General features: G+C 43.2%; 2 protein-coding genes across 4 annotated transcripts; one reads left to right on the top strand and one right to left on the bottom strand.

The window, feature by feature from the left end:
- Positions 1-2,453: 2,453 nt before the first annotated feature.
- Positions 2,454-20,383, bottom strand: LOC119899896 (reticulon-3-B-like). 3 transcript variants are annotated; one of them, XM_038714727.1, is made up of 9 exons: positions 20,245-20,366; positions 17,557-17,800; positions 14,724-14,874; positions 10,248-10,304; positions 8,787-8,925; positions 3,193-3,262; positions 3,070-3,116; positions 2,695-2,753; positions 2,454-2,595 (listed from the first exon to the last, which is right to left on the bottom strand). In XM_038714727.1, exons 2-9 carry the CDS (start codon positions 17,642-17,644, stop codon positions 2,547-2,549), a joined length of 660 nt encoding a protein of 219 aa, XP_038570655.1. In that variant the 5' UTR covers positions 17,645-17,800; positions 20,245-20,366; the 3' UTR covers positions 2,454-2,546. The 3 variants fall into 3 exon arrangements, with proteins under 3 accessions (XP_038570655.1, XP_038570657.1, XP_038570656.1); XM_038714729.1 differs by lacking the exon at positions 17,557-17,800 and having other exon boundaries at positions 20,245-20,383; XM_038714728.1 differs by lacking the exon at positions 10,248-10,304.
- Positions 20,384-20,389: 6 nt separating this feature from the next.
- Positions 20,390-22,573, top strand: gemin6 (gem (nuclear organelle) associated protein 6). Its single transcript, XM_038714730.1, has 2 exons — positions 20,390-20,553; positions 21,884-22,573. The coding sequence occupies exons 1-2, from the start codon at positions 20,423-20,425 to the stop codon at positions 22,281-22,283; spliced, it is 531 nt and encodes a 176-aa protein (XP_038570658.1). The 5' UTR covers positions 20,390-20,422; the 3' UTR covers positions 22,284-22,573.
- Positions 22,574-25,952: the final 3,379 nt, after the last annotated feature.

The raw sequence follows: 25,952 nt of genomic DNA, 5'->3' as shown, positions 1-25,952 counted from the left end.
ATAAATACAGAGCCTATATATACTGTATATACACTGTACACACATGTATAAATACAGAGGCTATATATACTGTATATACACTGTAAACACATGTATAAATACAGAGCCTATATATACTGTATATACACTGTACACACATGTATAAATACAGAGCCTATATATACTGTATATACACTGTACACACATGTATAAATACAGAGCCTATATATACTGTATATACACTGTACACACATGTATAAATACAGAGCCTATATATACAGTATATACACTGTAAACACATGTATAAATACAGAGCCTATATATACTGTATATACACTGTACACACATGTATAAATACAGAGCCTATATATACTGTATATACACTGTACACACATGTATAAATACAGAGGCTATATACTGTATATACACTGTAAACACATGTATAAATACAGAGCCTATATATACTGTATATACACTGTACACACGTATAAATACAGAGGCTATATATACTGTATATACACTGTACACACATGTATAAATACAGAGCCTATATATACTGTATATACACTGTAAACACATGTATAAATACAGAGCCTATATATACTGTATATACACTGTACACACATGTATAAATACAGAGCCTATATATACTGTATATACACTGTAAACACATGTATAAATACAGAGCCTATATATACTGTATATACACTGTACACACATGTATAAATACAGAGCCTATATATACTGTATATACACTGTACACACATGTATAAATACAGAGGCTATATACTGTATATACACTGTAAACACATGTATAAATACAGAGCCTATATATACTGTATATACACTGTACACACGTATAAATACAGAGGCTATATATACTGTATATACACTGTACACACATGTATAAATACAGAGGCTATATATACTGTATATACACTGTACACACATGTATAAATACAGAGGCTATATATACTGTATATACACTGTACACACATGTATAAATACAGAGGCTATATATACTGTATATACACTGTAAACACATGTATAAATACAGAGCCTATATATACTGTATATACACTGTACACACGTATAAATACAGAGGCTATATATACTGTATATACACTGTACACACATATAACCCGTTTCATGTGTGAAAATGGATCCACAAATGTGTAAAATGCTGTAAAATCAACAATCTGCGATTTTTTTTTTGGAAACAGCTGCAGAGTCATGACTGGATAGAAAAGAAGCATCTTTAATAGTAACCTGATCAGAAGTGTTGCTCCTACATTCATTTGTGTAAAGGGTAATAAAACTGGGGGGGGGGGGCAGTGTTAGTAATACCAGGAGACCAGTTCATTCTGATACGCTGTTAGGGAGATCTGAGGGGCCTGAGGGGCCTGAGAGGTGGCTTCATGTTCATACAGAGAGAAACAGGAGGCTGCAGGGAAAAAAGAGGAAGCTGAAACACCCGTGACTTCAGAAAATGAGTCTGTTAATGATACTGAACTTTATAATGAAACTCGTTAGCACAGCGCTGATCGAGCCAAGCTCCATTCAGAAAACAAGCATTTTAAGAGTGGTGCGAGCAGTCCAGCAGTCAGACTCACGTGATAAATACGGTGGGAATTTAAAATGTGCGTTGTGCGTGAAACCGGCGTGAGATGCACTAAAGATGTGAGGAAGAGCTTTGTCTCTACAACACTGAGGATCTTTGTTCACTGATGTAATTCAATTAAATTAAAAAGGTAGACGTTAAATCAGACCAACAACAGCAGATGGATTCAACGACTGATCTCTGAGTTACTGTGGCCCTCCTGTGGCCCTCCAGCAGCAGATAAACCAAAGCTGATCCCAGGAACATGAATGATGAAGCTCCACATTCCCTCTGAACACTTCTTTCACTCTCCCGTCTCTAGAGAGCACGACGCATCTCATTATCTCACCGCTGCTAATCAGGTCATTGCTGTCGGACAATCTGTTCTTTCTATCAGCACAATGCATGATGGTATTTATACATTTATTCATTTAGCTGACGCTTTTATCCAAAGCGACTTACAGCTACTCAGGAATTAAACCCTGGTCTCCCACTTTTAAAGCAGCGGTGTGACCAGCCGCTCGGAGCCAGAACGTTTCCATGAGCACCTTTCAATCAATTTCAGCCAACTCAAATCTCAAACTGTGCTGCTACTGAATCTGGATTCATGTGGGCGCACAGAGCTCTGGTGGGTGCTGAGGTCCTCTGTTAGGTGAGATGGAGCCTGAGTACTGGGAGCTCTGGAGGTGAGCAGAAGGATTTTACAGGAGAACTTAAAACCGGAGAAATACGATCTCTGGTCCTGGTTCCTGTCAGAAGACGTGCTGTAGCATTCTGGATCAGCTGGAGAGTCTTGATGGACTCATTCAGCCTGATGATGAGGAACCCTAACCCCAGAAGGACCAGATGTTTGTTACAGAAAAAACGCTTGGAGTCATTTCAGTCAGGATTTTATTACATGAATTAATTCAGCAGGTGAGTCACTGACAAACAGACCAATCAGAGGAGGAGGGGTGCAGGTCAGGTGTCACTCAGGTTTGGTTCTTTTCACAGCTCCAGGTAAGCGGTCCTGCAGCCTGAAACACACACACACACACACACACACACACACACACACACACGGTGGGTTTACAGTGAAACAGGATCTTACTCAACCTGCTGTGATGTCAGCTCACCTGTGCAGCGTCGCCTCCACTCTGGAGCCAATCAGCTCGATCAGCTGATCAATCTGCGTCTGAACACACACATTCAAGACGACTTCAGAATGAGCACTTCGCGCGACGACTTCGTTTTAAACATTAACTAATCTGCAGAAACAACGCCTGCGGCAGAACCTGCACACCTCGTTGGTAGCCTAGGCAACGGCAGCGAAAGCCGTAAAATGGCAAAAATGAAGCAGGTTCTGTTGTCAGATCCTCTGGATTCTAGACTTTACTGACCCACATCAGGAAGTTCATGTTCCAGCACACACTGTATCATTAGAGCATCTGATGGAGTTATATAAAGGATAATTACACTGGGTGTCAAACAACAAATCTAATAATACGCACCTTTTTCTTCTGGTAGATCAGCGGCGTGGTGAAGAACACAATGTCAGCTGGGAAAGAGAAGATTAGTCAGTCTGAAGCCGAGTTTGGACTGAAAAGAGGAAGAAGAAGAAGAAGAAGGCTCACCGATGATGAGGATGGTGACCCCGTTAAAGATGGCTCCGACGTACGTCATCATCCACATGACCGCAGCCAGCTGCAACGTTCAGAAGACAAAGAAACTGTTTATCTGTGCGAGGCCCTGAGGGCCTGAGGGCAGAGACGAGGGCTGTTTAAACTCTCACACCCAGCAGAGCCCAGATCTTCTTCAACATGAAGCTTCTCCTCTGAGCTTCTCTCCCTGTCCTGTCCTGACTTTACATCTACAGAGCCGTGAGCGACCCTTCAGGGTCCATCTGGCAGGTCTTGGTCCGGACTGGCCACGGTGCCCTGAAAGAAAGATTTCTTCACTTCAAACCAGATGCGACGTGTCCCAGTGTCTCTGTCATCAGGCTGGACATCAGTAGTGCGAGACTTTACTCACCAACGTAAACACTAACAGCTGACATGTTAGCTAACGTTAACGTTATGTGATGAGCAGCTGAACCCTGCACGGGGACTTTTAAAGTTGGTTAGCTAACAACGAACGTACACAGAGTTTCTAACAGTAAAAGGTTCAATTTTATAATAATAATAATAATAATAATAACTAGAACTGCAAGCAGTTATAAGAAGGGTCCAAGCCTCCCGGCGCAGGCCCCCCCGGTCCTGAAGTTTTGTGTTGATCGGCCTTTCCAAGCCTGAGATATGTTATATTTCCTGTTTTTAGCGTTTTCGCAAATATTTGTTAGCTTGCAATTGGGACATTTTTTGTCAGATCAAAATTCCCTCTACAAACTTTTGTCGGCTCAGTCCAGAGATTGTCCGTTACAAGTTTCGTGCCGATTGGACTTGCAGTTTCGTAGGAGTTTTCGCGATTTCGCGATTTTGCGAAATGAAAACGTCATCGCACAGAGGCGTGTGCTATACCATCGGAATCGGCAGCATCCCCTAAACACGTAGACATAAGGTTTATGAATGTGCAATGAAGCGAGCCGTTATCCCGCAAAATGTCCTTTGGTTGAAAATCCCATTGAAATGAATGGGGTATTTGAGCTTCGATTATAGCGCCACCTTTTGGCCGAATTGCACGTGTCATCGGGGCCCCATGGGGAACAATTGACCCAAATTTGGTGTGAATCGGACTTGTGGTTATGGAGATATAAAATGCATGTAAGTCAATGGGATTTTTTTTGACGTCTTTAATGTGCAATAACAGCGCCACCTATGGGCATATTTGGGTGAAGTTTGGTGCCTGTAGTAAGGGGACCATGCTGAACAATTCGGCACTGGTTTCATGTCAGTGTGACTTGTGGTTATAGAGGAACAATTTTCTTGGATTAAATAGCACCCCCTAGGGGCGAGTTGCACCAAATTTTGCACAGGCCCTCAGGGGGGTGTCCCACATTAACACTCCAAATTTGGTGTCGATTGGCCATTCCAAAGCAACTGTTAGTAGTGTTTTTTGCAAATGTTTGCCAGCATATAATTGCGACATTTTTTGTCGGATCCAAATTTCCTACAAACTTTCATCAGCTTGGTCCAGAGGTTATCCGTGCCAAGTTTGGTGTCGAGGCAGAAATGGGCATGGCCTATACCACGAGATTCAGCTCGATCCCCCTAACACGTGGATATAAGGTTTTTGTAATCGTTCTCGTTTTTTTTTTTTTTTTATTCTTCCGCCGCTAATTCCACTACTGCAGCCTAGATGGTAACTGCTAGGGACGCGAAACTCGTAGGGTAGGTACCAGCCCCTGCAAGTAACTCAGGCGCAAAAATCCGCACACTTCTACCACTATGGGGCGCTATAAGCAAGGTCAATGCGTTTGGGCTTGGAACTCCTGCCTACAAAGGCGTATATCAAATTAATTTTTTAGTTTCCTCCTCTTGGTTTAATGTGCTGTTTAGTTTCATTATGGCATCTGTGTGTGCGGTGTCTGTAATCAGTGGCGAGGCGTCTTGGGCTGGAGGACAGATGACAGAAAATGCGTCGCACTTTCACCTGCCACCATCTTATACACAGTCTGCAACACGCATTTTACTGACGGCCGTTTCACTGATGCATTGGCGGAGGCAATGGTATCAGAAGTCTGGAGCTGAGGAGCGACGCCATCAGCGTTGCTGAAACGGTATGTTGTGCACTCAAATGATTTATTCACACTAGCGAACTAATGTTAGTTGACAAAGTAAAAACGTTTATTAATTAACACTGCATGTTGCCTGTGTGTGAGTGAGTATTACGTCCTAATAATTAATTAATTTCAATTCATGAGGCAGGTTTGAATCCAGCCATGTAAACGTAAATGTTTTGTATTTGTATAGCGCCTTTCTAGTCTTTTCGACCACTCAAAGCGCTTTTACACTACATCTGCATTCACACACATTCATACACTGAGCCCAAACAGAAAGTAACATTCACACACTGGTGGAACAGGCGCTATTGCTAAGTGCAATTCGGGGTTCAGTATCTTGCCCAAGGACACTTCGACATGCAGCCTGGATAGAACCGTTGACCTTCCGATCAACGGGCAGCCTGCTCTACCTCCTGAGCCACGGCCGCCATGGGCTCTGGAGTTTGCATGTTTTTCCTGTGTTTATGTGTGTTTCAGTGTATAATGTGATATTTCTAAATTTGTACTGAGTTTTGTAGACGTGTAAGTTAATTAGTTTTTAAAGGGAGCCTCATGGCTTTGGCCAAGCAAGAGGCAAAGAAGTGACAAGAGCAGCTGCACAATCAGGTCGTAGCTACTCTGATGATGAAAACTTGCATACTGTATCAAAACTGTTGGTAAATTTTCAATAATGAGCACTGGTGTGTGGCTTCTCTGCTTGTTTTTGTCAACTAGCAGCTCATTAATATGGAGGTCCTGAGCACACTGAAACTTAAGAAGACACATTATACATACATATTATTTAACACATCTGAGACTGAAGATCAGCAGAGACAGAACATTATAAGCTTTGTACAGGTCGATCTCATGGCGGGGCTGGTGGTTCTTCTGTTTGGCTTTTGTTATAATTACATTTTCTTCTTTACAGAAAGGAAGGATCTGAATCTGTGGAGGCCAGTCATTATTAAACATCTGTACTCGACTGCAGCTTCTTCCACTCTAACTGAGATGTGATGGCGAACCATGTTCAGAACATCCATGAACACAGCACGCAGGAACCAGTTACGACATACGGGTTGTGGTTAAAATGATTAGTGGTCCAGTCTTCAGTGGTGCTGGTTGGTGCCTGGTTTAATTTGATTTCAGTGCCTCCAGAAATAAAATATTGTGGAGGTAAATTTCCCAGATTGTGCAAAGAGTTAGAATAATTTTATAAATGGAAATGCATCACACCAACATTTGTACTGAAGTAAATCACAGCTAATTCTGTAGAGTAAAGATTTTGGAGTTTAAGAGTAAAAACACATGAACAAGACATTTTACAAATTACAAAAAATATTACTAGCTTCATGAAGATATAATTTATTGCAGGGCTGATTAACTGGACTGCAACCGTTTTAGGTTGGTGTACCTCATTAACAGAAACTAGTATTTAAAGTGGTGGTATTCTGCTCATTTTCAGGTTCAAGATCTTAATTAGGGGTTGTACCAGAACAGGTTTACATGGTTTCATTTTCTCATACTGCACATTGCTGCAGCTCCTCTTTTCACCCTGTGTGTTGTACGCTCCGCTCTTGAGCTACAGAGTGATGCATCTTACTTGTAAAAAATTTTTGTTGGGAGTTGCACATGCGGTTCCCAGATAAGGACTACTAGCCAATCAGAAGCAGAAAAGGGCAGGTCGTAAGAAACAAGGTAGTGTGATCCAAATCAAAGCCGCTTCAGACTGCGACCGTAACCAAGCAGATGGTAAGTTACTCTCAAGCCATCACTTCTCGTAAAACTGTCAATTTTGGAAATCTACACAGTTGATTTCTCACCTCAAAACTTCTCAGAAGTGGATTTAGTGATGAAATAACGTACGAAAACTGTAAAATATAAAACTTTCTGTTGCTGGTCTCTGTCTGCTGCAGCAATGATGATGCAGTGAATAGTGAATATTCTCTCTGACCAATCAGCAGTCTGTCTGTTTTAACGTTACATTTTAGTATCGCTCAGCTCGCTTGGAACCTCGACGGAGGTGATATGAAAAAAAGTACCTGGCAGCAGGTACAGGTACAACATTTCTACAATGGAAAACCAAACAAAGGCGAGTGGAGCCAAAGGGCCTCCGCTCAGTCTAGTTTGGTTTAAGGGCCTGGCCCCGCTAGCCGCTTGGCAAGCTTTATGACGCGTTTTCATTGTGATGTCACAAGTAAAGGAAGTGAAGGGCTGGACTACAAACCAGCTGTTTTCAGTTCAGAGCAGAGTTTTCTGTGGGAGATGGGAACTCCCTTTGGACTGGACTTTGGGCTTTTTCACTTTGCAAACCTGTTACATGCACAAAAAAGAGAGAACTCAATAAAGCAGAGGGGAAAAGGCAAAAAGCAGAATACCACCTCTTTAAAGTACATGGATATTCTGTGCAAACAAAAGCTAAGGCCACTTTTTAGTCACGGCAGCGTTGGCTCACAATACAAGAAGAATTTGGTCATACAAGTGTTCTATATGTTGTTTTTACTTCTGGTTTTTTTGTGAACTTGCGAACTGCATGATCTTCCTTTTCCACAGGTTTCTCTCAGTAGTTCTGCATTTCAACCACGATGGAAGCTGAGAGGTTGCTGTGATGGTGTGTTATATTTTATAAACATGTTCTTCCTTTCCCCAGCATACGCATCAGCCCTCATGAGTCCACCGCACCTGCCCTTCTTAGCAGATCGGCCAAAAGGTCCTCATGGATGGATGAGGCAGTCTGCCTTTAACACAGGACATAAATGTGAAACCAGCACAGAAGTCTTGGTTCACGGTTTTCAGGTTAAAATCTTTACTAATGAAGGCAACGCCAGATCCCAGTACCAGCGGGGCTGGGAACCGTATCGTTCTTGCCTTGCAATCGTGGGTTCCCAGCCGCACTCTGGCTTGGACCCCTAATAATAACAACACCAACAGCTGTTGAAGTTTTCAAAGGTCAGTCAGACGTTTCTGGACCAGTTTTATGAACTCACTGCTGTTTAACCGTTTCATCTTCAGACAGTGGATTAATCTCTTATTGCTTTTACATTCAGGCTGCGATAAACGAATAAATGTGTTTTTATCAAAGGCATCACTCCAGATATTGTGGATTCTTATTGGTTGACCTCTCTGTCCAGCTGTGATGTCAGCACAACACAGAGGACTGACCAATGGGTTTCCTGTCTGCTGACCAGGCTCTCCACCACCACAACAGCTTCATTAACTTAGCAGCCTTATCAGCGAGGACAGCAGGACATCATGGAGCAGTCTCTCCTGGGTCCTGTCCCTCAACACCGCCCCCCCAGGTAGGACTGGAGACCACAGAACAGCTGATGTACCTGGATAAGTTTCCTCCAGCTGCCCTCTGAGGCATGGTTCAGTAGTTAAAGGAGGACGTCCCGTGTAACTCCTCTTTTAACCACAATGCAGCGCTCTGAAGGCAAGCAGCTGCACCTCAGCAGACCCCGGGTCTGAAGCAGACCCTGGGTCTACCTGAAGTAGCATTAGCCAGCCTGCCAACATGTTCTGTGGAAATCTCACCTTCAGAGAGTCCACCAGGTCTTCAACCAGCAGCAGCCTCCTGGTCTGACTGCTGAACCAGTTCAGGTAGATCAGAGACTGATCAGCCAGCTGCCGGACCACCTCCGAGGACACCGAGATGTCCCTTTCCAACAGGGACCTGACAGGGGACAGAGGTTTCAGAGGACAGGGTTTCAGAGTGCTGTCTGCGCGTTAGAGCTCGTAAAGCTTTCCCTGTGCTGGAGACCAGGACTACTACCAGGACCAGGACCAGGACCAGCAGGGTCTGTGTGAACAAACTGGACCTGCTGCTTAAAGTGAACTGTGTAAAATGATGGAAGACCACAGGACAGAACTTTGTTTACAGCTAATGAATCACCAGAACCAGAATCTATTGATTACTGCAGCTGCTCTGTGAGGACACAAGGACACGCTTCACCTGCCGAGGACACGCTTCACCTTCTGAAGACACGCTTCACCTGCCAAAGACGCGCTTCACCTGCCGAGGACACGCTTCACCTTCCGAAGACACGCTTCACCTGCCAAAGACACGCTTCACCTGCCGATGACACGCTTCACCTTCTGAAGACACGCTTCACCTGCCAAAGACACGCTTCACCTGCCGATGACACGCTTCACCTGCCGATGACACGCTTCACCTGCCGAGGACACGCTTCACCTGCCGATGACACGCTTCACCTGCTGAGGACACGCTTCACCTGCCAAAGACATTTTTCACCTGCCAAAGACACGCTTCACCTGCCGAGGACACGCTTCACCTTCTGAAGACACGCTTCACCTGCCAAAGACACGCTTCACCTGCCGAGGACACGCTTCACCTGCCAAAGACGCGCTTCACCTTCTGAAGACACGCTTCACCTGCCAAAGACACGCTTCACCTGCCGAGGACACGCTTCACCTGCCAAAGACGCGCTTCACCTTCTGAAGACACGCTTCACCTGCCAAAGACACGCTTCACATGCCGATGACACGCTTTACCTTCTGAAGACGCGCTTCACCTGCCAAAGACACGCTTCACATGCCGAAGACACGCTTTACCTTCTGAAGACGCGCTTCACCTGCTGAGGACACGCTTCACCTTCTGAAGACATTTTTCACCTGCCGATGACACGCTTCACCTGCCGAGGACACGCTTCACCTTCTGAAGACATTTTTCACCTGCCGAGGACACGCTTCACCTGCCGAGGACACGCTTCACCTTCTGAAGACACGCTTCACCTTCTGAAGACATTTTTCACCTGCCGAGGACACGCTTCACCTGCCGAGGACACGCTTCACCTGCCGAGGACACGCTTCAATTCATATGTAGTTTAGACATGCTACACCTGTCAAGGACACGCTTCACCACCTGAAGTCTGTTTTTGTTTGCAATGTTTTATTTTTAAAACTTGACTGAATGAATCACCTGAGAGACTGAACTTTAAACCCCCCCATAAAAAAAGGTGCGTGTGTGCAAGTTACCTGAATGGATGACCTTCGTCTGATTTCTGGACAGCATGGATCACTGATTTATAAACCCTACAGACAAGAAGCAGACGGCTGTTTAGGATAACACCACTTCCTGTTTCGATGTTTTAAGTTTCCTGACAGACACTGAGACGTGTGAAGTTCCTAAGTGTTTCTGTTCATACGAACACAGAAAGTGTCGGTTTGTCTCAGTGTAAAAATGATAAACCATTAATACATACATTAATCCACTCATTAATCCAAACATTAATCCACTCATTAATCTAAACATGAATCCAAACATTAATCCAAACATTAATCCACTCATTAATCTAAACATTAATCCACTCATTAATCTAAACATTAATCCACTCATTAATCCAAACATTAATATCCAAGCATTATTCCAAACATTAATCGAAACATTAATCCAAACATTAATCCACTCATTAATCCAAACATTAATCTAAACATTAATCCACTCATTAATCTAAACATTAATCCACTCATTAATCCACTCATTAATATCCAAGCATTATTCCAAGCATTATTCCAAACATTAATCGGAACATTAATCGAAACATTAATCCACTCATTAATCCACTCATTAATCTAAACATTAATCCACTCATTAATCTAAACATTAATCCAAACATTAATTCAAACATTAATCCACTCATTAATCCACTCATTAATCTAAACATTAATCCACTCATTAATCCAAACATTAATATCCAAGCATTAATCCAAAAATTAATCCACTCATAAATCCAACCATTAATCCACTCATAAATCCAAGCATTAATCCACTCATAAATCCAAGCATTAATCCACTCATTAATCCAAACATTAATCTAAACATTAATCCACTCATTAATCTAAAAATTAATCCACTCATTAATCCACTCATTAATCTAAACATTAACACACTCATTAATCCAAACATTAATCCACTCATTAGTCCAAGCATTAATCTATTCATAAATCTAAACATTAATCCACTCATTAACCCAAACATTAATCCACTCATTATTCCACGCATTAATCCAAACATTAATCAACTCATTAATCTAAACATTAATCCACTCATTAATCCAAACATTAATCCACTCATTAATCCAAACATTAATCCACTCATTAATCCATTCATTAATCAAGCATTGATGTAAACATTAATCCACTCATAAATCTAAACATTAATCCACTCATTAATCTAAACATTAATCCACTCATTATTCAACGCAATTATCCAAACATTAATCCACTCATTAATCTAAACATTAATCCAAACATTAATCCAAACATTAATCCACTCATTAATTCAAACATTAATCCACTCATTATTCAACGCAATTATCCAAACATTAATCCACTCATTAATCTAAACATTAATCCATTTATTAATCCACTCATTAATCCACTCATTAATCCAAACATTAATCCACTCATTAATCCAAGCATTAATCCAAACATTAATCCACTCATTAATCCAAACATTAATCCACTCATTAATCCACTCATAAATCCAACCATTAATCCACTCATTAATCCATTTATTAATCCAAACATTAATCCACTCATTAATCTAAACATTAATCCACTCATTAATCCAAACATTAATATCCAAGCATTATTCCAAACATTAATCCAAACATTAATCCAAACATTAATCCACTCATTAATCCACTCATTAATCCAAACATTAATCTAAACATTAATCCACTCATTAATCCACTCATTAATATCCAAGCATTATTCCAAACATTAATCGAAACATTAATCCACTCATTAATCTAAACATTAATCCAAACATTAATCTACTCATTAATCCAAACATTAATCCACTCATTAATCCAAGCATTAATCCAAACATTAATACACTCATAAATCCACTCATAAATCCAACCATTAATCCACTCATTAATCCATTTATTAATCCAAACATTAATCCACTCATTAATCCATTTATTAATCCAAACATTAATCCACTCATTAATCTAAACATTAATCCACTCATTAACCTAAACATTAATACAAACATTAATCCACTCATTAATCCAAACATTAATCCACTCATTATTCAACGCAATTATCCAAACATTAATCCACTCATTAATCTAAACATTAAACCAAACATTAATCTACTCATTAATCCAAACATTAATCCACTCATTAATCCAAGCATTAATCCAAACATTAATCCACTCATTAATCCACTCATAAATCCACTCATAAATCCAACCATTAATCCACTCATTAATCCATTTATTAATCCAAACATTAATCCACTCATTAATCTAAACATTAATCCACTCATTAATCCAAACATTAATCCACTCAATAATCCACTCATAAATCCAACCATTAATCAACTCATAAATCCATCCATTAATCCACTCATTAATTCATTTTTTAATCCAAACATTAATACACTCATTAATCTAAATATTAATCCAAACCTTAATCCAAACATTAATCCACTCATAAATCCAACCATTAATCCAAACATTAATCTAAACGTTAACCCACTCATTAATCCAAACATTAATCCACTCATTAATCCACTCATTAATCCAAACATTAATCCACTCATTAATCCACTCATTAATCCATTCATTAATCCAAACATTAATATCCAAGCATTAATCCAAACATTAATCCACTCATTAATCCAAACATTAATCCACTCATTAATCCAAACATTAATCCACTCATTAATCCAAACATTAATCCACTCAATAATCCACTCATAAATCCAACCATTAATCCACTCATAAATCCAACCATTAATCCACTCATTAATCCAAACATTAATCCACTCATTAATCTAAACATTAATCCACTCATTAATCCAAACATTAATCCACTCATTAATCCAAGCATTAATCCACTCATTAATCAGCGCATTAATCCACTCATTAATCCAAGCATTAATCCACTCATTAATCAGCGCATTAATCCATAAATTAATCCACTCATTAATCCAAACATTAATCCAAACATTAATCCACTCATTAATCCAAGAATTAATCCAAGCATTAATCCAAACATTAATCAACTCATTAATCCAAACATTAATCCACTCATTATTCAACGCAATTATCCAAACATTAATCCACTTATTAATCTAAACATTAATCCAAACATTAATCCACTCATTAATCCAAACATTAATCCAAACATTAATCCACTCATTAATACACTCATTAATCCAAACATTAATACACTCATAAATCCAACCATTAATCCACTCATTAATCCAAACATTAATCCACTTATTAATCTAAACATTAATCCACTCATTAATCCAAACATTAATCCACTCATTAATCAGCGCATTAATCCATAAATTAATCCACTCATTAATCCAAACATTAATTCACTCATTAATCCACTCATTAATCAAGCATTGATCTAAACATTAATCCACTCATTAATCTAAACATTAATCCAAAAATTAATCCACTCATTAATCCAAACATTAATCCACTCATTGATCCAAACATTAATCCACTCATTAATCTAAACATTAATCCAAACATTAATCCACTCATAAATCCAAATATTAATCTAAATGTTAATCCACTCATTAATCCACTCATAAATCCAACCATTGATCCACTCATAAATCCAACCATTAATCCACTCATTAATCCATTTATTAATCCAAACATTAATCCAAACATTAATCCACTCATTAATCTAAACATTAATCCACTCATAAATCCACTCATAAATCCAACCATTAATCCAATCATAAATCCAACCATTAATCCACTCATAAATCCAACCATTAATCCACTCATAAATCCAACCATTAATCCACTCATTAATCCATTTATTAATCCACTCATTAATCCACTCATTAATCCAAACATTAATCCACTCATTAATCCATTTATTAATCCAAACATTAATCCAAACATTAATCCACTCATTAATCTAAACATTAATCCACTCATTAATCTAAACATTAATCCACTCATAAATACAACCATTAATCCACTCATAAATCCAACCATTAATCCACTCATTAATCCATTTATTAATCCAAACATTAATCCACTCATTAATCCAAACATTAATCCACTCATAAATCCAACCATTAATCCACTCATAAATCCAACCATTAATCCACTCATTAATCCATTTATTAATCCACTTATTTATCCAAACATTAATCCACTCATTAATCCAAACATTAATCCACTCATTAATCTAAACATTAATCCACTCATTAATCCAAACATTAATCCAACCATTAATCCACTCATAAATCCAACCATTAATCCACTCATTAATTCATTTATTAATCCAAACATTAATCCACTCATTAATCTAAACATTAATCCACTCATTAATCTAAACATCAATCCAACCATTAATCCACTCATAAATCCAACCATTAATCCAAACATTAATCTAAACATTAATCCAAACATTAATCCAAACATTAATCCACTCACAGATCAGGTGACCCCCCCCCCTCACCTGAAAGTGATGGTGACACAGAGTAGAGTCAGCAGCATGTAGGACACCACGCTGATGACAGAAAGCGTTGCCAAGGAGACAAGAACCAGCATCGACAAGCCGAACGCCACCGCCGATTTCCTCGGGTCTTTCCATTGAGTCAGCTGTAAGGCTGGGTGGGGCGGCAGAGATCACATAGAGACATGAACATGTCACAGTGGCTGATAGGTAATCGCTGTGCAGAGGCTGATGGGTAATCGCAGTAGACTCGATTATTGAAACGGTAATTTAAAGATACTTGATCCAAAGTCACCTCCACCTGTTTCCACTCGCAAAACTGACAAGAGAACCAGATTTAGACGGATTTGTTGATTGCTGTCAGGATGTAAAGAGAATTTCAAAAAATAGAACAAAATGAAATTAATGACCACAGCTTTAATGTGTTTTTATAATTTACTATGCCGCCAGCCTGGAAAACACGCCACCAGCCTGGAAAACATGCCGCCAGCCTGTATAACATGCCATCAGTAACATGCTGTCAGTAACACGCCACCAGCCTTTAAAACATGCCGCCAGCCATCATCACTTTAAAGACTTGTAGTGAACAGGTCAGTCAGTGAAGGTTCACCATCATCACGTTAAGAACTTGTAGTGAACAGGTCAGTCAGTGAAGGGTCACCATCATCACGTTAAGGACTTGTAGTGAACAGGTCAGTCAGTGAAGGTTCACCTTCATCACGTTAAGGACTTCTAGTTAACAGGTCAGTCAGTGAAGGTTCACCATCATCACGTTAAGGACTTGTAGTGAACAGGTCAGTCAGTGAAGGTTCACCTTCATCACGTTAAGGACTTCTAGTTAACAGGTCAGTCAGTGAAGGTTCACCATCATCACGTTAAGGACTTGTAGTGAACAGGTCAGTCAGTGAAGGTTCACCTTCATCACGTTAAGGACTTCTAGTTAACAGGTCAGTCAGTGAAGGTTCACCATCATCACGTTAAGGACTTGTAGTGAACAGGTCAGTCAGTGAAGGTTCACCTTCATCACGTTAAGGACTTCTAGTTAACAGGTCTGTCAGTGAAGGTTCACCATCATCACGTTAAGGACTTGTAGTGAACAGGTCAGTCAGTGAAGGTTCACCATCATCACAATAAGGACTTGTAGTGAACAGGTCAGTCAGTGAAGGTTCACCATCATCATAATAAGGACTTGTAGCGAACAGGTCAGTCAGTGAAGGTTCACCATCATCACGTTAAGGACTTGTAGCGAACAGGTCAGTCAGTGAAGGTTCACCATCATCACGTTAAGGACTTGTAGCGAACAGGTCAGTCAGTGAAGGTTCACCATCATCACGTTAAGGACTTCTAGTTAACAGGTCTGTCAGTGAAGGTTCACCATCATCACGTTAAGGACTTGTAGTGAACAGGTCAGTCAGTGAAGGTTCACCATCATCACAATAAGGGCTTGTAGTGAACAGGTCAGTCAGTGAAGGTTCACCATCATCATAATAAGGACTTGTAGTGAACAGGTCAGTCAGTGAAGGTTCACCATCATCACGTTAAGGACTTGTAGCGAACAGGTCAGTCAGTGAAGGTTCACCATCATCACGTTAAGGACTTGTAGCGAACAGGTCAGTCAGTGAAGGTTCACCATCATCACGTTAAGGACTTGTAGCGAACAGGTCAGTCAGTGAAGGTTCACCATCATCACGTTAAGGACTTGTAGCGAACAGGTCAGTCAGTGAAGGTTCACCATCATCACGTTAAGGACTTGTAGCGAACAGGTCAGTCAGTGAAGGTTCACCATCATCACGTTAAGGACTTGTAGCGAACAGGTCAGTCAGTGAAGGTTCACCATCATCACAATAAGGACTTGTAGCGAACAGGTCAGTCAGTGAAGGTTCACCATCATCACAATAAGGACTTGTAGCGAACAGGTCAGTCAGTGAAGGTTCACCATCATCACAATAAGGACTTGTAGCGAACAGGTCAGTCAGTGAAGGTTCACCATCATCACAATAAGGACTTGTAGCGAACAGGTCAGTCAGTGAAGGTTCACCATCATCACAATAAGGACTTGTAGCGAACAGGTCAGTCAGTGAAGGTTCACCATCATCACAATAAGGACTTGTAGTGAACAGGTCAGTCAGTGAAGGTTCACCATCATCACAATAAGGACTTGTAGCGAACAGGTCAGTCAGTGAAGGTTCACCATCATCACAATAAGGACTTGTAGCGAACAGGTCAGTCAGTGAAGGTTCACCATCATCACGTTAAGGACTTGTAGCGAACAGGTCAGTCAGTGAAGGTTCACCATCATCACAATAAGGACTTGTAGTGAACAGGTCAGTCAGTGAAGGTTCACCATCATCATAATAAGGACTTGTAGCGAACAGGTCAGCAGAGCAGAACTCACATATTTAACTCTCAGGAATGTCACAGAGGGATTAAAGTCCTCAGCAGCCGTAAGCAGCTTGTTCCAGAAACACAATGAATCAGCTGAGCAGGTCAGCAACTGCAGGACAGCACAGCTTTATGTGTGAGCTTAGCTTCATTAGCACGCCAGCTAACAGGCTACAACACCTGCAGGACAACTAACTGTAGAAATAGTTAGCATGTTAGCAGGACGTCCTGATAATCTAGTGGTTCAGGACTCGACCGGGAAGCGTGCCCTGTGAGCTCGTCTATCAGCTGTCAAAATAGCAACACAATGTGTGTTTGCTCAGCTGTCTCCATGACAACAGAACATCTTTGGGATTATGGCCCACCTAAAGGTCCATTTAGTAGCTGTTCTGGAACTCTTGACTGACACATGACCTTCCCACTTTAAAGTCAATGTACAACAGGTGAATCGTACCTGAGTGTGAGAGGTCTCTGAGTGAGGAAGAGGAGGAGTTGGATGATGATGAAGAGTCTGAGCAGCTGCTGCTGGTCGAGTCGGCCATCTTCTTCTTCTTCTTCTAGTGGGTTGGGTTCCTCAGTCTCTCTCAGTCTGAGCTGCTGCTGCTGCTGGGCCAAGTGATGGCATCACTGTGGGGGCAGGGCTTATAGCCAGTGGGCGTGTCTTCTGTCAGAGCTCTGTTGTCACTTTAAACATGTGACTGTGTAAAGAATTCAAAGGAGCTTAGCGTCCATATTTCCATGTGAACCTGTGTTTGTTTCAGATCCAGGACTTTGTTCTCCCACAGTCTGATGGTGGATTTGTTTCACTAAAATACGGCAATATGCCATGCTGATCAGTATGATCACTAACAGGAAGTAAAGTGACCTACAGAGAGAGGAAGAGTTTCCTAATACAAGCAGTATGCAGCTTTTACAGCTCTGCCGTACTCTGGGTCTGTACATAGTCAATGGCAGGCTAAAAGGGGACTCTGGGTCGCTGCACTTATAGCTCAGCTCTTGGCAGTGCTGTAGATTATTTCATTACAGATCTAGATCCAATGTCTCTCAGAGCTTTCAAAGTCTGCCCCTCTCTCTGATCCCTCACCTGCACTCATGATCTGTGAAGAGGACTCCAGAGGCAGAAGATCAGGAAGGCTCCTGGACCTACGCTGTGTCTCCATCCTGCCTGAAAATCTGTGCAGACCAGCTGGCCCCCATCTTCACACTGATCTTCAACAGATCACTGGAGCTGTGTGAAGTTTCCTCCTGCTTCACACTCATCCCGGTCCCAAAAAAAACATCCATCTCTGGACTAAATGACTACAGGCCTGTCGCCCTGACATCTGTAGTCATGAAGTCCTTTTAAAGACTGGTGTTGGCCCACCTGAAGGACATTACAGGCCCCCTGCTGGACCCCCTGCAGTTTGCCTACAGGGCTAACAGGTCAGTGGATGATGCAGTCAACTTAGGATTGCATCACATCCTGCAACGCCTCGACTCTCCGGGGACATATGCAAGGATCCTGTTCGTGGACTTCAGCTCGGCGTTCAACACCATCATCCCGGACATCCTCAGCACCAAACTCACCCAGCTCACTGTGCCAGCCTCCACCTGTCAGTGGATCACAGACTTCCTGACTGACAGGAGTCAGCAGGTGAGGCTGGGCAACATCACATCCAGCACCCAGACTATCAGCACTGGCGCCCCCCAGGGGTGTGTGCTCTTCCCGCTGCTCTTCTCCCTCTACACCAACGACTGCACCTCAGGAGACCCATCTGCCAACTCCTGAAGTTCACTGACGACACAACGGTCATCGGCCTCATCCGGGATGGTGACGAGTCGGTCTACAGAAGGGAGGTTGATCAGCTGTCTCTCTGGTGCGGTCAGAACAACCTGGAGCTTAACACGCTCAAAACTGGAGATGATCGTGGACTTCAGGAGGAGCCCCCCCCCCACTCTGCCCCCATCACCATACTCAACAGCCCTGTGTCTGCTGTGGAATCCTTCAGGTTTCTGGGATCCACTAAATCCCAGGACCTGAAGTGTGAGCCCAACACTGACACCATCATCAAGAAGGCCCAGCAGAGGACGTAGTTCCTGCGTCAGCTCAGGAAGCTCAACCTGCCTAAGGAGCTGCTGATCCAGTTCTACACAGCCATCATCCAGTCTGTCCTCTGCACCTCCGTCACTGTCTGGATCTGCCACCAAAAAGGACAGGAGCAGACTACAACGGACAGTCAGGACTGCAGAAAAAATAATCGGTGTCAACCTGCCCTCCATTCAGGACTGATGCAGATCCATCTCACCCCGGGAGGCGCTACAGAGCACTGTACGCCAAAACCAACAGACACAGAAGCAGTTTCTTCCCACAAGCCATCACTCTGATGAACAGCTGATTCCTGACTCACAGTGTCAGGAACAATTCCTGTGCAATAACCCAGTAACTCTGTCTATATCAGCCACCTGTTTACTGGCTAACACCTATTATTTATTCACCATTCTCTATTTCAGTGCTGTTCATATTGTAGATACTGTATATCCAACGAAGGTTAAAATGAAGGGCAACCTTCGTTGGATAACTATGACCTGGATGACTGAGAATCTTCATAGACATCAGATACTGTATACCAATCCACCTACCTCAAGTCATTACTCCTGCACAAAATACTTATACTTATTTATTCCAGCATCCTTTGCACTATGCTTCATCGCACTGTATACATGTATGTCACATTCAGCTCCGACATGTATATAATAATGATAATATTTTACTCCTGCCTCCTTTGCACTATTGTGTCAATCTGTGTATATTGTTTTTGTTCATAGTGTGTATTTTTGTGTAGTCTACACTGCAGCCTGTGTCTGACTTTATTATTGTATTTTTGTATGAGTAAGCACATCGTGAGCAGTGTACAATCCAGAGTCAAATTCCTCATATGTGCACACATACCTGGCAAATAAAGCTGATCCTGATTGACCTGGACCCCAGACAGGGACTGGAAAATCAATTAATTTATTTCTAACTAAAAAGTTTTGCCATAATAATATCCATGCGGCCCACTTCTTTCTTTTTTTTTATGTTATGTGCATTTTTTCATCGTAAACCTTTTTATTTTCCGTTTTGGATTTGCAATGAAGAACTTAAAAAAGAAAAAGGTTTTACGTGATGAATGAGGTGCTGCAGAGTTTCGGGTCCGCCTGCAGGGGGCAGCAGCGGCTCACAGCTGGGCGGAAGCGGAACCTTTACCTCGGGCTCGTGTTTCCTCCGGAGGGGTTTGAGGCTCGCGCAGCGGTCGGAGGACGGCGGTTGTGTGGTGGACTGATTATTACCGGTGATACCGATGCAGCGCGACTGGACCCTGCTGGGTCCGCTGCAGTGGATCCGCTACGTCAACAAGCAGGTGAAGGTGAAGGCGGGAAAAGATGAGGAGCACCGCGGCTGGCTGCTCACCGTGGACCCGGTGTCCGCCAGGTAACCGACGCACGCGCAGTTCAGCCGAATGACACGGTTCAGTTAAAGGTTCTGAGGAAACCGGAAAGTTCCGGTGCGGCGGTTAAAGGGAAACTTCGCTGTTTCAGGTAAAGCCGGGTCCTTCTGGTCCTGCGGGCCCAGGACAGACAATCTAGATCTAGCTGTCAGGGTTCTGCAGGGAGGAGGGTTAATAAACGGTTTCGGAGACCGGTCCGGCTCCACGAGGCTCCGTCCGTCATGTAGTCAGGGGCCCAATCCCAATGTCCCCCGTGAGTCCTGAACCCTCACAGACTTTACTGACGTCACTTGCAAAGTGACTGAGTTTGAGAGGCCGTGAGGCTGAAAATGCTGCAAACAGGGGGCCGCGTTTTATCACCGTGACGACGCTGAAACGGGTTGCACACTTTTTATTTGGTGTTTTAAAGTCCTGCAGGCTCTCGCCCTGCAGAGTGGAGGAGAGGAAGCCTAAATGTCAATATATATATATATTTGTAATTAATCAAACTATTGTTGGTCAAACAGCCTCATCAAGCAAAAACTAAAGGAAATAGTTGAATAAACTCAGTGTGTGATGAGGTGACTGCTTTCCTCTGACTTCATGTGTTCTGTGCAGCATCTTAAGAAAACTGAAACTATTTTGACCTCTGCGTTGGTGTCAATGCTTGTTTGTTTACTGTTTTCTTCTTCTCTTATGACGCGGTAACCCCCGTGTTTCACGTCATACCGCTATGAACTGTGGGCAGTTCCCTCAGACAAAGTCTGCAGAAATGCGGACTTATGAAAAGGGTCTAAAGAGGCTCAACATGTCCACGACAGAGCCCTCGCGCACCTGACGGTTTGACAGCGTGACGGCCCTGAGCCCTGCCGGACTTCCCGGGAACACTCCTCGGAGTCTGTGGGTCTGTGAGGGGGGACACTGGGATTGGGCCAGGATGTAGGAGACCGGTGAATCGTTAGATTCAGGTGAGCCCCGATTTGAGGTCAGGGGTCGACAGGAAGTGAAGGTAATGTGTCTCCCAGCTCAGCATCACTTCCCGTCCTGAAGCTTTTCCCAGAATCCTCTTTGGAACACCTGGATCAGTAGATGTGAAGTCCTGGCCTCAGGTTGGGACAGAAACCGCTCCAGGTCCTGGATTCAGTGTAAAACCCTCCTGATCCTGAATCAGACCAGAACCAAAGACTTTACTGATCCAGATGTTTCAGAGGATTCTGGGAAAAGCTTCAGGACAGGGTTTTAGTTTTCCTGCTGCTGGACTCTGAGGCTGGCTGTGATGCTGATCCAGCACTGATCTGGATCTGGTCTGACTCTGTGTTGCTGTCTCCCCTGCAGCCTGGTCCTGGTGAACTTCAGAGACGAGGAGGGTGGGGCTTCAGTGCAAGTGGTGATGGGTCACGCTGTGGAGGAGGTGGAGGTCCTGCAGGAGGCTGACGAGGAGACCACGGAGCGTCTCCAGACCTCCTTCCTCCCCCCTAGGACCTGCAAGCTGGACCCGGATGAGCTGAAGAGGAGGAAGGCAGGGGTCCGGAGGTGGCTGGAGAAGAACCGGGTCCCGGTGGAGGAGGAGGGGGATGAGCTAAGGGTGGCGGGGGTCCTGACCATCACAGCCCCCTACGGACCTGAAGACTGCTGCAGCTCCAACCAGATCATCCTGGACCGCATTCAGAAACTGATCCAGAGTCCAATCCAGCTCCAACCACCTGATCCAGAGTCTGGTCCAGACTGTCCCTGAACACGACACAACCTCTCAGGGCGGTTAAATCTCTGACTGACAGCTGGTCTGGAACCACTTTGTCCAATCAGAATGACTGAAGGCAGAAGCCCCGCCCCCTCAACAGCTGAAGGAAATGGGGAACTTCAAAATAAAAGTCGTTGTCCCTAAATGTTTTGATAAAATCAGAGAAGACAAACTCTTCGTCTCTTCCTCCAGATGAAGAGGCCTGATGTGTGGAACAGGAAGCAACCTGACAAAATGTTCTTTAACTTCCTGTTTCATCAAAATAAAAGTTGGATTCAACACTTCCTGGCTGCTGTTTCCTCCACAAACAAACACAGGAAATGTAAATATAAAATCTTAATGTTCAGTAAATAATAAAAATATTTCCTGTAACATTTAAATCATGAGTTTCATGTTTTAATAAATGTATTTCTGGCTGATCTGAGGTCAGTTTCACAGTCACGGTGTAAACGGTAACGTTCTGTGGTAAAAATCTCATTTCCAGTTAAATCAGGTTTGACGGATCACCCCGGTACCCTAAGACTGAGTCCATCTTTGAACTCCAACAGGAGGATTAGGCGGTTCTGGAGAAACCCATCGGTGTAAGGAGGTTTCTCATTGGCCAGCCTGTGCTGATGATGTCACTGTGTTGGCCGGGTCACGTAGAGAACCAAGTCTTCCAGGTGGCTTAGGTTGGACCAGGAGTGGTTTTAAGGGGGCTGTATTAACACAAGGGCCTGTTCTTAGTCCCTCTGGCACCGGCCAGCTCATGTGGGTTAGTAACCCTAACCCCAGATCAGCTCGTTCAGCAGCACAGATCCTCGAGTCCTGTAACAGAAGAAGAGGTGCAGCTAAGACGGTCCCGACGGCAAAGACCCTGTCCCTAATTCGCTCTCCAGCAGGTTACTGGTCTTTCTTTACATTCTGATAACTTCTTCTGGCACAGCTTTAAATAAACTGGAGGGAAGGAACACGCCGGCGTCCTGTTTGACATCACAGCTGCTGATTTACGGTGCAGAACTCTGGTGGAGTCCTCTCGTGGGCCGAGGGGGGCCGTGCTGGTCTCTAAACGGGGGATGGTTTTTAGAAAAACCAAGAGGCGAGGCTGCCAAGGACAAACCAAAGTTCTACTGATGAGAATGATTCATCAGTTCTCGTGAGTTCTCGAAGGTTAATCTTCATTTTGTAAAGCTCCTGCCGTGTTACCCGAGGACTATTAAGGGCCCATAAAAACTGAGGCCCCCACACAGACACCGGTCGAAGTTCTTCTGTTCTCACGTCAGCCTGTTTTCTTATTGTGCAAATAAACCTTTCTTAAAGCATTTTCAGTGATTCAACATTTTCAACAAATGCTTTTAAAGCGTATATCTCTAGTAGGCTTGGCAGAGCGGCTGGACGTCCGTCAGTTCTGTGTGACGACGGTTTACTTGATTAGTCAATATGGAGAATAGAGAAGTCACTTATTTAATCAAATGTATGAATCTATTGTTCTTATGTCATTTATTTGTAGCTTTGGCCACATTGTTGTTATACATTCATGCCAATAAAGCTGATTTGAATTTGCTAAGAAGTCAGTGATGTGGTGCTCAAAGAAAATCCTGTAGCATCTCTGAGGTCTGACAGCCGGTCAGTATTACCTGAAGGACGTCCACAGGTGAACACTTCCTGCTGCGCGATGGTAAGTGTTTTACAAACTGGCAGATGTCTGAACTGAATTTAACAACATAGAATAAAAACCCCGGCAGGACTTGGACCGACATGTGGAGATAAAAAGAGGCGCTGAGGAAACAGAAGCGATGGCTGCAGTGCACCGCGTGAGCACGACTATGACACGATGTATTAATTTCCTCTCCGGAGCTGCAGCAGATGATCCCAGGGAGAGAATCATTGTGGCGTCTTCTCCTCGTTGTTTCAGGAATAAGAAGTGTGAGTTTTACACAGTTATGAAACCTAATGAAAAAGATATAGGCTTGTATATTTCTCTCCCACATGGTGTGTGTGTCCGGCGCTCACCTTAAGGCACAATATAACACTATGACAGTTTCAGTGACACATTCAGCTGCTGGCTGCCACGCTTTTACTTTTTCTTTATCATTTTTCTTTACATGTGCTTTCCTTCCACGTAAACCTGCTCGTTGGTGCAAAGTTTGGTGCACGAGTCTTCTCCAGTTTTGAAACCTAATAACCACAAACTGCTATTTTAATGCAGGCTGATGAAAAATATGCAAAACGCACAGGACAACATGGAATAACTGAAAAAAACACGCCGTGGTAATTTAGGTGCTGCTGCTTTCGTGAAACAGAGTCACGGCTTAATTCATCCCGGCTTAATCCGCCATCTTGGTTTTGTGAACCAGCCCTCTGTTTGTTCTCCTCAGTCTTTGCTGACCTTACTGTTGTTCACCAGTGGGAGCGATGTTGAGAGCAAGAAGATCACAGGTTCAGGTCCATCTGTGTTTACCGTCAGCGTTTATTAGTTTACCCGTTTTTCCATTAAGGATCGTTTAACTGTCGGTTAGCACTTCTAGGGTTGGAAGATGTCTGATTAAACTTGTTTCTGAGACATTACTAGAAACCTGGAGAGACAAAGAAAGGTGACCTCCCACCGTTGGCCACACCCCCCGCAGAGGGACAACCTGAACCCAGCGTAGGTTCACCACAGTCCCTCAGTTCAAGAGTAAAGTGACGTTAACGGAGAAGTGAAGACGCGAGGTGGAGGGCGGAGTCCGCAAAGAAAGTCAATTTAAAGGGTTCGAGTGGCTGTATGAGGTACTTCTACACAGTCCGTGTACTACCTGTAGTAGATGGGGGTCAGCGGTGCGCAGAGGTGTCAGACCAGCTGACGAGTTTTATCCCCCACCAGAAAAATAGCAGGTCACGTCTACGCTTAGACTGTTTTCAGCTTCTTACCCCGTGCTGCGAGACGGACACTTCCTGTGTATCCACGGGGGCGACCACGACGCTGCTCGCGTTTGATGAATTCACCATAAAGTTCCCTCAATGCGTTGTCAAAATGTGGTGCAGCGGATCGCGACCCCCCGCCGCCGTTAGGTTTTAAATAATAAATCTTTAAGTCGCCATTTCAGACTGAAGCGCAGGTGTCCCCGGTCGTGTTGGGGTCAGCTGCTGAGCTATAACCGTTCTGTGTATTATAACCACCACTTTACATCTGTGTTGAATCGCAGGTCTACTGCTGTGGTCTACTTCCTGCTGCCCTTTCCCCACTGCGTGAACAATTACAAGTGAAGTGAGGTGAGGTCATTGGTCAGGTGAGATGAGGTGAGGTCATTGGTCAGGTGAGATGAGGTGAGGTCATTGGTCAGGTGAAGTCAGGTCATTGGTCAGGTGAGGTCAGATCATTGGTCAAGTGAGGTCAGGTGAGGTCAAGTGAGGTCAGGTGAGGTGAGGTCATTGGTCAGGTGAGATGAGGTGAGGTCATTGGTCAGGTGAGGTGAAGTCAGGTCATTGGTCAGGTGAGGTCAGATCATTGGTCAAGTGAGGTCAGGTGAGGTCAAGTGAGGTCAGGTGAGGTGAGGTCAAGTGAGGTCAGGTGAGATGAGGTGAGGTCATTGGTCAGGTGAGGTCAAGTGAGGTCAAGTGAGGTGAGGTCATTGGTCAGGTGAGGTCAAGTGAGGTGAGGTCATTGGTCAGGTGAGGTCAAGTGAGGTGAGGTCATTGGTCAGG

The sequence above is a fragment of the Micropterus salmoides genome, unplaced genomic scaffold (assembly GCF_014851395.1).
Source record: "Micropterus salmoides isolate LMB-PRFRI ecotype aquatic unplaced genomic scaffold, ASM1485139v1 Ms_hic_scaffold_12, whole genome shotgun sequence".
Classification (NCBI taxonomy): domain Eukaryota; kingdom Metazoa; phylum Chordata; class Actinopteri; order Centrarchiformes; family Centrarchidae; genus Micropterus; species Micropterus salmoides.
The sequence above is the reverse complement of the archived record's forward strand: the minus strand, read 5'-3'. Positions and strand labels throughout refer to the sequence as shown.

Bases quoted from the DNA above. Each gene is read 5' to 3' on its own strand.
- LOC119899896 (XM_038714727.1), bottom strand. From the start codon at position 17,644: ATGGCCGACTCGACCAGCAGCAGCTGCTCAGACTCTTCATCATCATCC. The intron at 10,305-14,723 runs GTGAGGGGGGGG...TCTTGTCTGTAG, and splicing joins TGTGTCACCATCACTTTCAG to GGTTTATAAATCAGTGATCC. The intron at 2,754-3,069 runs GTGCGTATTATT...GTGTGTGTTCAG, and splicing joins TGATCTACCAGAAGAAAAAG to ACGCAGATTGATCAGCTGAT.
- gemin6 (XM_038714730.1), top strand. From the start codon at position 20,423: ATGCAGCGCGACTGGACCCTGCTGGGTCCGCTGCAGTGGATCCGCTAC. The intron at 20,554-21,883 runs GTAACCGACGCA...TCTCCCCTGCAG, and splicing joins GTGGACCCGGTGTCCGCCAG to CCTGGTCCTGGTGAACTTCA.